General features: G+C 30.5%; 1 protein-coding gene across 1 annotated transcript; it reads right to left on the bottom strand.

Annotated features, from left to right (window-relative positions):
- Positions 1-1,114: 1,114 nt before the first annotated feature.
- On the bottom strand, positions 1,115-4,632 carry LOC140964382 (probably inactive leucine-rich repeat receptor-like protein kinase At3g28040). Its single transcript, XM_073424101.1, has 2 exons — positions 2,823-4,632; positions 1,115-2,722 (listed from the first exon to the last, which is right to left on the bottom strand). Exons 1-2 carry the CDS (start codon positions 4,358-4,360, stop codon positions 1,231-1,233), a joined length of 3,030 nt encoding a protein of 1,009 aa, XP_073280202.1. The 5' UTR covers positions 4,361-4,632; the 3' UTR covers positions 1,115-1,230.
- Positions 4,633-13,959: the final 9,327 nt, after the last annotated feature.

Consider the following 13,959-nt stretch of genomic DNA (forward strand, 5'->3'; position numbering starts at 1 on the left):
TCAAACCTATATTATTATGACGCTTATATTGGCGTGTAAGAATATTCGGTGAATGTTGTTTGCTATTACGTGCCTTGAATGTTTATTCTGTTGCATTCATGTATTAAATTGTATTGGCATAACATATTGAGCCTTGACTCTTTTGACGACGATTTATGTTGATTCTGTTGAGATATATCGAGTCATCAGAGGGATGAGTGGGTTAGGATTAGCCACATTCCCAGATGACAGCTAGGGACGAGCGACTTAGCTACTCGCATTCCCGATGCTACGTGCATGGACGAGCGGCGATTTGATGCTGCATTCCTGGCACGGGTGGCCACTGTTACTGTTGATGATGCTATTCGTTTGGACTCCATTTGGTATCCGTTATTCCATTGTTACCATTCATGCATCGCATATCATTGCATTTACTTGGTATTATTACATGTCTTTTATATACGTCGTGATTTTACTGGTTTGTCGTACTGGGGTCCGACCCCTGTTTTCTTTTTATGTTGTGGTTGTTTTTGATGTCATAGCAGGTCATTCCAGAGGATTTGACGCGTCTGGTGGAGCGTCAGCGAGTTGTACCCAGTAGTCAGTCGGTTTGTGTCAGAGTTCCCAGATATTTATATATATTATGCTGGTTTGATACATTTGCCAGGGAGATGCCCTGTGTAGCTGTATGGTGATATTTTTATGTTGTTTGGGATTTTAATTGTGGTATGTCGTGTCTAGTCTTGGCCAGTGCGGCTTTAGGATGTTTGTGTGGTTGATTGTGAATTTGATGTTATTTTCGAGTGTAATGTTATTGTTGTGTTTTGAAATTTTTGGGATGTCCTACTTACGGGGAGGTCATGCCGAAATTTCTGTAGGCCCAAATGAACGTTTTAAACTCGTTTTCGCTGTTTACACCATTTAATACTTGTTGTTTGGCAATTAAATATTAATTAAGAGCACGGACCCTCACAATATGTGTGTGTCATCTTGTCAATGATTTATAAATCATCTTATACCAAAATCCCAAATGTAAAACAGTCTGGAATTTTGTCAATCTCTACGACTTTCTATGCCATGCAACTATGCAAATACTACTGAAGATTAACATTAATTTATTTTGAAAGTAACAAAATTTGCAAGAATGAAATCTAGAATTGCAAATAAAAAGCTAGTGTCGATACAATTTCTACCAAAGAAAATTAAGAAAAACACAACAGATGAATATGTTCATGTTGGCTTCATATAGTCTCAGAAAGCTTCAATTCTGTGTGCTACTGGGGTCTGTATGACTTGCAGTATTTGCACCACTTCTGCCATTGAAGGCCTGCTTGAAGGTATTTGGGAAGTGCACACCAAGGCCAGTTTAAGTACCGGAAGAACCTCCTCTTCGGGATACTCTCCCATGCCCGGATCCACACAATCCAACACGTTTCCTTGTTCCAGCAAAACTCTAACATGATCACTCAATATCACGACGTTATCTTCTCCGTACTCGACCGGCCTCCTACCTGTCACCAGCTCAAGAATCAGCACACCGAAGCCATAAACGTCGCATTTTTCGTTGACCCTTAAGCTCTGGCATGCTAATTCTGGGGCCACATATCCCGGTGCACTCTGAAACCGGTTGCTCACAACATGCTTATCGAGCTTTGTTAGAAGCCTTGCAAGTCCGAAATCGGAAATTTTTGGGTTCAGATCCTCGTCTAGGAGAATGTTGCCAGGTTTTATGTTGTAGTGGATGATGGGGGGACGGAACGAATGGTGCAAATAGGCGAGTCCCTTCGCTGTTCCTAGCACTATCTTGAACCGGTGAGGCCATAGAAGTGGGACAAAAGATGACGTCTGCTTGTGTAATTTGCCCTGTAAGCTTCCTTCAGCTGCATAATCTGATACAAGAAGCTGCAAATGTGGAGTCCAGTAATATCCTCTCAATGAAATCAGATTCGGATGTCTTGCTTTTCCAAGAATTCTTACTTCTCTGTCGAATTCTTCTTGATACTGGAGTGTATTGCCTGTCACCAGTTTCTTGATTGCCACTACTGTTCCTTCACTCCCCAATGAAGCCCTGTACACCGTACCAAATACCCCATCACCAATTTCAGTGGCCTTGTTTAGTATCAGTTCAATACTAGTACTCAGCCAATCAGGAGTCGATTTTGAGTCGAAAAGAACGAGTTTTCCAGTTGCCAAGTTAGCCGATCTTGTGGAGCTTGAACACATGCTTTCTAAAGCATTCTCTATGTAAGAAATCTTCCTCCGAGCTGAAGCATTCAACAAGCTTATCACCATTACCCCGACTGCAATCAAAGCTGCAGCTGATATTGCCACCAAAGATGAAACACTGAGGAACCTGTGATGCCTAAAGTTTGTGGAATTGTTACTACTCGGGTGTTGGTGATCAGTTTTGTCTCGATCCCCTCCTAGATTGCCATAAGCATATGGATCAAGAACCAAAGGCTTTGGGACATTAAGCTTACATGGCCCGTTCAATAAAGGTGAGCAAATACCCAAATTACCCTGGATCGCGCTAACATCTAACGTTGGAAAAATGCCTCCAGAAGGCAGTCGACCCACAAGCCGATTGTAGGATACATTAGCAATCAAGAGATTTTCAAGCTTTCCAAGATCTTGAGGTATTTCTCCAGTCAATTCGTTGAACTCCAACTTCAGAATCTTGAGCTTGTTTAACATCGACATTGTTCTGGGAATTGGACCACTCAAATTGTTATGGGACAAGCTCCTGCAATACAATTTATGATCACATCACATAGTGAAAAAATTAAAAAGAGAGAGTCAAAATCTTGCGTTATGATATAAACACCAAAACTTCTAAAGCTCACAGCAAGTAGAGTGAAGTGCAGTTGCCTATGTCTTCAGGAATTGGACCTGTCAATGAATTTCCATCAAGCTGTAGGATTGCCAAGCTCACAGAATCACATATATCACCCGGAATCGCTCCGATTAAGCCACTGTTTCTAAGATCCAACACAGTCAAATTCTGAAAATACCCGAGCTCTGGAGGCATTCTCGATTCCAGATGGTTCCAAGATAGATTCAAGTATCCTAGCTTGGCAGAAAGGCCAATTTCTGCTGGAATTTCTCCAGTGAGACTATTATCCGAGAGATCCAATATCTGAAGGGACTCAAAGATTTTACTCGAAGCAGAAGGAATCGGACCCGTAAGATCATTTCGTGAAAGATCCATTTCATCTAAGTTCATATCAAATAAGCCCTTGGGAATACTTCCATTGAAGCCATTTCTTCTCAACCTGATTACCGTTAAGCTTGAGTAATCTCCCATGGACTCTGGAATGGTTCCACTCAATTTGTTCTCAGAGAGACTCAGAAACTTTAAAGATTTCATGTCTCCCATTGACATTGGAAGAGATCCCATAAAACCATTTCTTGAAAAATCAATGTATTCCAGGCTGCTCAGTTTACTGATCCATTGAGGGAAATCTCCTGTAAGCGAGTTATCGGATAAATTCAAATAACTAAGAGCTGTTAGCCTTTGAAAACTATCTGGAATCATTTCTGCAAAGAGATTACTGCTAAGGTCCAATGTATTTAGATGTGGGCACAGGCCAATATCAGCTGGCAAGGATCCTGAAAACTGATTTCCGTTTAAAAACACATGTTTCACGTTATGTAGAACAGCAATACCAACTGGTACTGATCCGGATAGAGCATTGTTTGAAAGATCCAACGTTCGAAGCCTTGTTAGCGACCAAATTCCCCCGGAAAATCTCGGGTTTCCAGAAAAACGATTGTTTGACAAGTTAAGGTGATTCAGAACAGCACATTTAGCAACAGAGCCTGGAATTTGTCCTTCAAGAAAATTTCGAGCTAAAGACAAAAACCGAAGAGTGGGACAGTTTTCAAACATGCTATCAGAAACAGGCCCTGATAAAGAATTCTGTGACAGATCAATGAACTGAATCGAACTCATGTTATCAAGAAACGAAGGGATTTTGCCTGAAAGATTATTGTTGCTGAGATTCAGCCTCTCAAGACTTGTAACAAGAGCCAACTCTGGATTTATACCACCCGAAATCTTGTTACTGGATAAAGAAAGTACCTTCAAGGAAAGCAACTTCTCCAGGCCCCTACCAAACTTCCCCGACAAATCCAGCCCATCGAGTGAAATCTCCGTCACACGGCCTGTTTTGGAGTTGCATTTCACGAATTTCCATCCACAGGGGGAGTTTTCATCTTCATTCCATGATTCCAGGTTTCTCCCAGGATCTTGAAGAGCTGATTTGAACACGATAAGGCCTAATACATCGTCGTTGAGTTGCAGAGTTTCTTCACTGAAACACCCTCTTAGAAATGCTGCTGACAGGAATGTAGCAAACATCAACACCGCAAAAGACTTCATTTTGATCACCAAATCTTGAAAGAAAAGAAGAATGGCTAATTATCCATCCCAAAACAGGGAAGAATCTGGTCAAGAAACAGAAGATTTTTTTTTCTTTTCTTTTTTCAGTGGAAATGGCTAGATCTTGAGGTGGGATCGTTGGATTCTGCACAGAAATGGCTGTGAAAGTGTGTTAACGTGAGAGTGTGGGAAGTATTTTGTGGTTGTAGTGTACGTGAAAACGGATTCATTTATCTTTTGATGAAGTCATGGAAAATTGGAATCTATGCAGAATGTTTTGGCAGTTTTGTGAGGTTACTGTTTGTCATGTTTCATCTTCCAAAATGGTTCCACAATTAATTTAATAGCTTTTTTTAAAATAAAGTTTAAAAAAATTAACAAAATTTTTATAATTCTTGCAATAAAAATTAACATAAAATCACTTCTTTTTTTATTATTATGTACAAATTTAAATTCAATATGATGCACTCGTAAAACATTTTTTATTTTATTAAACATGATTATTTTATCGTAGTTATATTTTTCTTCCCATACTTGTACTATCTTTATCTCCATGTTCTTTTTTTTCTCTAGCTTTGGTGGTTCCATTCGAATGTTAGACTATACATAAAACTCTCGTGAGGCCGTTTCATAAGTCAATTTTGTGAGACGAATATCTAACGATTTCATAAGTCAATGTTGTGAGACGAATATCCAATCCGATCCGATTCATTACAAAATGTTATTTTTATACTAAAAATATTATTTCTTAAGTATGAATGACTGATATTACGAAAATAGATTCGTGAGACTGTTTCACAAAAGACATATTCAAGTATATAAGATTCTTTTGAGTTGAATTAATTTTTCTTGTCCAATTACTAATTAGGTCATGAAAAATATAAATATTTTTTACAAATTATTTGGACTTTCTAAAAGTAACTTAATGTGAATTATTAAAAAAAATTATAATAAAAATATATTACAAACTTATTTATCTAGATATATTATGCAAATATATCATATGTGGTTCATTCCTGATATTTCACCCTCAAAATATAGGATTTTATGATTTTTCTGGGTCGTATATTTATTTACCTTTTGCCCTTTCATTCTTCTAACAATCTTACCAATTTTTTTAGATATTTTCATATATCTTTGATCTATTTAAAACAACGATCAGATATGATTAAATCTAAAAATACAAAAACTCCTATAAAATCGTCTCATGTGCCAATTTTTTTAGAAGAATATTATATTCGACTCGATACATGAAAAAATAATATTTTTTATATAAAAAATATTACTTTCAACCTAAATATAGATCGGATCGACCAATCTAACAGATATAGATCCGTGAGACTGTTTCATAGAAGACTTATTCATTTAATAATAAGCTTTTGTTAATTTATAATTTTCATTTGAAGGAGTAAATTATAAGTCAGTACTGCCCAAATGTTATTATCTTAAACAAAGAAAAATGTTTAGAAAGTAAAAGAAGAGTATGAGGATTTAAATAAAAGTTATAAATGTATTAATCCAATAAATAAACTTTCTGATATATGACCTTCATTTTCCCGATGCCTCGCAATATTATATATATGTATATATGACTAATAGCAAAGCACATGACTTGTACATGAGTTGCATGTGAGTAACGAATCTAATTGTATTATGAATATTGATCTACAGCAGCTCAATCGTCATAATTCGATCGATGTATCCGACAAGAACAAGTATTGCACTTCAACAATATCGCTCTCAATAATTACACTCCTTACAATCTATGCGAATCGAATTCATGACCTGATATATACCAATTGTAAGATAATGTGCTTACTACCGCTTTACAAAAGTTATAATCGCTTGTAACGATGCAATAATAATTTAAATATTTTAAAACCATAAAGCAACTCAAACGTCACGTTTCAATTGTTCTACCTGACATGAACAATTATTGTACCTAACAAATCTGATATGAATGTTATTTACATTCCAGAAATCATTTCTTTAAATCAAAAATATATTTCTAATAACCAAATAATTACATCGAACACAAAACAATTTTAATTAATAATAATAATTTAAACATAAATAATAATTGTTGGAGATCATAGTAATAATTCAAAATGAATTGATAAACACAATTTAATTAACATAGTGAATGAGTAATATTAAATANTTAATAATAATAATTTAAACATAAATAATAATTGTTGGAGATCATAATAATAATTCAAAATGAATTGGTAAACATAATTTAATTAACATAATGAATGAGTAATATTAAATAACTGTTTTATTATTTGGAAATGTTGAAAATAGTTTTTTATGTATATAAATTCATCATATATAATGATAAATTAATTAATAGGTAGAAAAAAGACGGGAAATTGGACTTAACTCCCCAGCCGCCGTTTTTTTTTTGTGTTCAGTCCCTGGGTACTTTTTTAGTACCACATTTTCACATGAAGTGTACCACATTTCCACATGAAGTGTACCACAATTTGTATGACATAGTACCACAATTTTGTGGGTAGGGAGTGATCCCAAATAAATGTTTTGGTTGGGGATTTTTCACCAACTTCCCCTAGAAAAGAGGAAATATTATTTTTATGTATATATTTTCATCATATACAACAGAAAATTAATTAATAAGTTGAAAAGAACAAACAAGACAACAAATCAATATTTGTATGATGATTCGTAGTAGAATAATGCTAATACAATCACAATTTGTATCATGTTTAGAATGTAACTGAAAATTGGATAACAAAATAAATAATAAGAGGTTTAATTTTAAAAACATTATTATATAAAATATTATCATAATACATAATGAATCATAAGTGAAATTATTAAATTATTGAGCAACCGTTTATTTAATTATTACTTAAATCAATTTATTGGGATTTGTCAACATTTAACATTTTTTATCATCTACATAAAAATATCAAGAGTTTCATAAATTTTTCGATATTAACTAATAAAAATAATTTAAATACATAAAAAAATTTTAAGTTCCTAAAAAATTATTTTATAATAATTTAATATACCTGTAATAGTTTAATAAAGTTAGAAACATATAATAGAATTGAAGATTTCACAAAATTTATTAATTATATTTGAAATATTAAACATTTTATTGGAAATTTTCAGATTTTAGTCTTTTTTACCATCTAAATAAAAATATCAAGACTTTCACAAATTTATAGATATTAATTAATTAAAAAAATTTAAATATATAAAAAAATATAAATTCATAAAAATATTATAATGTGTTTATAATAATACGAAAAAAATGAAAAATACAAAAGAGTTGAAGAGCTCACAAATCTTATTAGTTATATTTTAAAAATTAAAGAATCATTAAATAAAAATATTATAATCATTGTAAAATAAAATTAGTGGACTATTTTACCAATGACACGTTATGATTAAAATTTATCTATACATATAATATTTTCAACCATGGTATATAAAAAAAAATAAGCACAAACACCCGCAAACATGAATATATATAAAAAGAAACAAACACTGTCACAAAAACAAAATGACATATGCACATAAAAAAAATGAAAATAAACAAAAAATAATCAATGAATATTAATTACCAAATATTAATTAGAGCATGTGAAATGTCTTAAACCCGTGAAAGAAAACTATTGAGTAAATTAGACATGATCTTACATCCATACATGACATCAAGTTTTCTACCCCGTGCAATGAGAGATACAAGTAGCAAAACCACAATTAAAGAATAATTCATTAAAAAAATTAATCTGAAAAAAATTATTACAAAACCACAATCACATAATAATTCAATTAATATTTTACATTAAAAAATATTCTTATAAATAATCTTTAAAATATTTTTACAAATAATCTTTAACATATTTTAAAATCTACACGTATTTATATGTAAATAAAAGAAAATAAAATAAAGAAAATATAAGTTAGAAACTTTAAATAGTCATTAACAACCATGAAAAATCCACTCGTTTTTATAGCCAATTTTAATTGCAATAAAGAAAAATCGTTTGTAAATTGATGAATTGAATATGTATTAATGTCCAAAAACATTTAAGATGTACAATGAATTACAAAAGAACACATTAAAAAAATTATTGACTTAATTTGCTAACTTAAATGAACAAGTGTATATTATGAAATTCACAATTAGAAGTCATATATTTATATGTATGTTAGAATAATTATAGTAAACAATAAATCTGTAATGTTTGAAGTAAATATCACAATTTGTTGATTTACTAATGTGAGATTACTAAAGAATTAACGATTTTTAAAGAATGAAATATGACATATGCTGGTCATATGAAGTCCAAATGATTTGAAATTTTGGTGATGACGTAGAAAACTCAAAAATATCGAAGTTTCATGTTCTGAATTTTGATAAATTTGATCGTTTGACTGGTCCAAAAGAACATACCGATTTTAAAAATGTTAAATATTTTATATTATATTATATTATTTTATTTTATTAATATAATATAATTTAATATTAAAAAAATTTAATTTCATTTGAGTCGGTGGAATTCATTTACTCAAATGAACAGAAGATAGAAACAAACGACAGAGCAGAGCAGAGCAGAGCAGAGAGAAAATAGATTTCAGATTTTTTTTTTATCTTGTGACTTATAGGTTTATCCAATCGACGAATCGACTTCAGTTTTGGGATCGTTGACACGAGGTCTTCGATTTGAGGTATAAATTTTATAGTTTTGGTGATGTTTGAAATTCGTCGATTTCTGGAATAAATATGATAAATTGTTAAATCATACAGAAATTGAAAATTGTTGAGTAGCGTATGATTTTAACGAAGAAGAGAGGATTATAGTGGTGTTATTTTGAATTATTCTCAATTTATTATAATTAGGGATTTTAATCGTTGGACTGAAACTGGAGAGTTGTTTGTCCGATGTTATTAATTCTGATTATATATTCGGAGTCTACGAAGTATAGGCTACATGTTGATATAAAGTTTTCGTAGTTTAACGAATGTTGTAAAATAGCCTATTAATTGAGGTTAATTAATTAGGGTGTATTTGATAGTAGTATTGTGAATTAAATACATCGGAATATTAATTGTTGAACGATGAAGATGTCTAATCGAGTTTTATATTTTTATTGAATTGATTGTTGTTTGGCTATTTGATGTTATATATTGAGGCTGTTATGATTGTGTTGATACGGTGACAATGATCTGATAATTGTTGTTGAATTATTTAGATATATTACAAGCCTCAGGATCAAAGAAATAGCCATATTTTTTATATACTCGATTATCATGCATGTGTTGACGTACGAGTATATGTTGTTATTGTTTAGTATTGATAAATACTATTGTGTTGAAAGATGGTAAATCACCAAAATTGGGTGATTTGATATTATATTAGTTGTTGTTTATTATTGTTGACGTTGTTGGCTGTCGTTGTTGGGAGACGTATCGTTGATGTTGTTCGTTCGACAATATTGCTGTCGTCGGAGTAGGGGTGCGACGTATCGTTATCGCCGGAGTAGGGGTGGGACGTATCGTTGATGTTGTTGTTGCAGTAGTATGAGAGAGATTTCGTTGATGGCTTGATTGTCCAGAAACAACACAGGGGTATTTCTGTTATGATTTCAGTTATATTTTATGTTGTTGTTAATATAACTGTTATGTATTACGATGATGATTGTTGTATATGCTCATCCTTTGGGAGTTGTTTCAGTTGGACGTGTTATAGGACTATGCCGTGAGACAGGATAGAGGTGAATGACTAGGTGTGTCTAGTCAAACAGTCCTGTAGTTGATAGTAGATAGAGATATTATAGTTTATTGTCTTATTTGAGTTGTGTGTATGTATTTATTATATTGTTGCTGCTACATTGATGTAGATAGTGTGATGATTGCACTATTTTGTCGTATATGTATTATATTATTACGTCGTTGAAAAAAATATTTTTATGCATATGACGTCACATGTTGTTAATTACGTGGCGAGGTTTGGGGCGCCACAAAATCTTTGCAAACAATGTGTATGTAAATTAAATTTTAACATAAAATATATATAATAATTTTTTGTGTGAAATATACCGAAGTTAAAATAATATTTTTATTTAAATTTAATTTTTTTTATTTTTTTATTATGTTTTGCCTTATTTTAAACATAATGATATCGTGGAGAATGTATATTTTAGAGAAAATGAGCTCATATATAATATAGATAATATGCATTTATTTATTTATCTATAAAATAATAATTTTACTATTATAATATATGCTTCCATTTTAAATTTTTTTGTGTCTCGTTTTAAATGGCATCAGATCTTTTGATCTTTCCCTGTCACTTGAAATAGACTTCACATTTCCCTTTCTCGTGATATATGGTCCATATTTCATTATACTCTAATCCCAATTTTATCTCATTATTTTTGTATAGAATTATGACCATTTTTTTCTAATGAAGATTTCTAATAGTAACTATGTTAAATTTTCGGGTATCTTCCAATGAGAATGAATATAAGGCACGATCCCGAATAGAAAATTTATACCTAGTTCTATAAACTTAAAGTTTATTTCTCACGAATAAAATATCACAAAACTCTTGTTAGACAGTCTCACAAGTCAATTTTATGAAACTGATATTCTATTTGGGTCATCCATGAAAAAATATTACTGTTTTATATAAAAAAATATTTATTTTTATTGTAATTACGAGCACAGTTGTTCCGTTTCACAAATAAAGATCCGTATAAAATATTTTGTTCTCCCTTAAAATAATACTATTATTTGGGGATTAAAAAATTAGAAAAATGACTAGGAATATTTGTTGTTTTGTGAAGGCTTACATGATATATATATATATATATATATATGTGTGTGTGTGTGTGTGTGTGTGTAAGAAAAATTGAATTTTCTTTTTATATTTTTAGTGATGACAGATAAATTAAAATGACTTCACATGATGCAAATGGGGAAAAGTCACGGGTGGCCTTCAAGCTTTGTTCTGTAGCAGAGAAACTTTTGGGACCACAAGCAATTCCTTGGTTTTATTACTCTGTCCAAAAACAAAAAATTATTGGCCCATGCATTCTTAATTTGTATGCAATTATTTAACTTTAGACATCGAGAATTCAAGAAATATTTAATTTTAAAATTAATTTATCAAGTAAAAAAAATATAAAAATTGATATTGCCTGATTCAAGAAGATCCAGGAAGTATGTGAAGATACAACTGAATGACTAATATTAAATAGTCCAAAGAACGAATTCAATAGTTTGTTATCATCATCACAAAACAAAGTGAGTGATGTCAAAGTTAATTAGTTTTGTGATAATTTTTGTAAAATTTTTACACAAAACTCCTGTGAGACGGTCTCACGGGTCAATTTTGTGAAACATATATTCTATATGGGTCGGGTCACCCACGAAAAAGTATTGTTTTTTATATCAAATATATTAATTTTTATTGTAAATATAGACATGATTGATCTGTCTTACGAATAAAGATCCGTGAGAACTATTTATAAGCTCATTTCTCAAGGAAGATGGGTCAAAATCCAATAGAAGAAAAGTGAATTAATTGAAGATTTTTTTATGGCCTATTATTCAATGCTATGGCCCAAGACCAAAAAGGGAAAAAAAAAAAAAAACCATTAATAAAATGAAAACTAATCATGATTTGGTCAACGCTAAATCGATCAATAAAATAATATTAATTATTTTCGAATATTTACCATTATAAAATTATTCTCATCTTTTATTATTATCAATTCGTTAGGAAACAAACATCTTAGCTAACCTTTATCAATTAAATAAAGCAACAAAAACTCAATTTAATGATGATATTATTAAAAAAACTAACAAGAATTATATATGCGATCACATTTAATCTATTAAATTGTTTTTCTTAAGAATTAACAACCATGACGCCAATCTGAATTATGGGCCCATCAAAATAAAGACGGACGGGAAGTGGTGTTTCCCGTGGCGGACGGGTGAATTATTAATTTTAGTCGTTTTTATTAGTCATCATGTCGTCTTTTGTTTCATGATTTGTGTTTGATGTTTGTCACATACATTGGAATCGGTACTAACGATTCGTAAATTTATGCCACTACTAAAATGTCTGGTACTCAAATTTTAAAATGAGTGTAACTTTATGTTCATTATCAGTGTATAAATTGTGATAGCTCTTATCCCACATGGTAAAAATCAAATATTTAAAATAAGTTTACAATGAGATACAATGGACTTCAATAGCAATTTGAGTTAATCATTTTCGTAAAAAGATGACGAATACGAAATAGTTGATTTTATGTTATATAATTACTGATAGTAAATATAATACATAGGACGCAAATGAACTGAAACAAATGTTTAAAAAAATTATATATCCAAACTCTACGTATACGGCAGAATAACCTAAAAATCAACTAAATCATGGATTTTATCAATGCATAAATCATAATTTACATAAGTGAAACATATTATGAACAAATAATTATCAATTTAAAATTCTCGCGACTAACTCATCAAAACTAATGAAATAATAATATTGATATTAAAATATAACACATAATATTCAATTTAAATAATATTTAATCTCATATGAAAATTTTTTTACCTTTTGTTTTTAGAATTCTACGAGATTCATATTTTATGAGATTATTAATATATTAACATTCATAATTGTTAATATAAATTTTCCTAAATAATTTATTAAAATCTTTACTTTCAGTTCTTAGTTTTTAAAAAATCATAAAATATGTTAGTATTAAATTCCATATTATCATGTTATTCGATAATTATCATGTTATTCTACTATTGCAGTTAATTTTTTGATATATTTTCTTGTGATAATATAATTTATTACTTAATCAGAAATTACACTAAAAATATAATTACAAATTTGCACTAAAATTATAAAAGAAACATGTAGAGAGAAAATTAAAAGAATAAAATATTTAAATCTAATATAAAGATAGATTATTTGACAAAATTAATATAAGAGTTACATTTTATTTTTGAAATGATATATATTACTTTAATCATTTTATATTGTTGTGATAATTCATTAACTATTAATTATATACTAGATAGAATAAATATAAAATTTAATATTCCATTTTTTCAATTATAATTTTACATATATATCATTATTGAATTTTTAAATGTGTATTGATAATGAGGTCATTTTTATCTTTTCATTATTGAAAAACAAAGCTTGTAATCCACACTTTTATAAAAGATATATATAGATATAGAATGAAATAAAATATTTTAAAAATAAAATAAAATGCAATATGTCATAATTAAATATTATAATGAAATAAAGGTAACGAGAGAAAACCAAAAGCAAAAAATCATAACCGTAAAATGTGGCTAATTTGTATTTGATACTCACGGAAAATTTAGGGTCTGATTCCAGCAAGTGTCGCTAGTCCAGACGCAGGTTTCGAAATTTTCATGGGCCTGAAATCACGAATAAGATCGTTAGAAGGGGGCCAGGAGGGTGTCCCGACGTAACCCCTCCGACGCTCAAGTCAGAGACTGAGGATATAAGGGGAGCAGCTAAGGATGCTGCTGAAAAATAATATAGTGAATATATAAATTG

The sequence above is a fragment of the Primulina huaijiensis genome, chromosome 2, assembly GCF_012295235.1.
Source record: "Primulina huaijiensis isolate GDHJ02 chromosome 2, ASM1229523v2, whole genome shotgun sequence".
Lineage (NCBI taxonomy): Eukaryota > Viridiplantae > Streptophyta > Magnoliopsida > Lamiales > Gesneriaceae > Primulina > Primulina huaijiensis.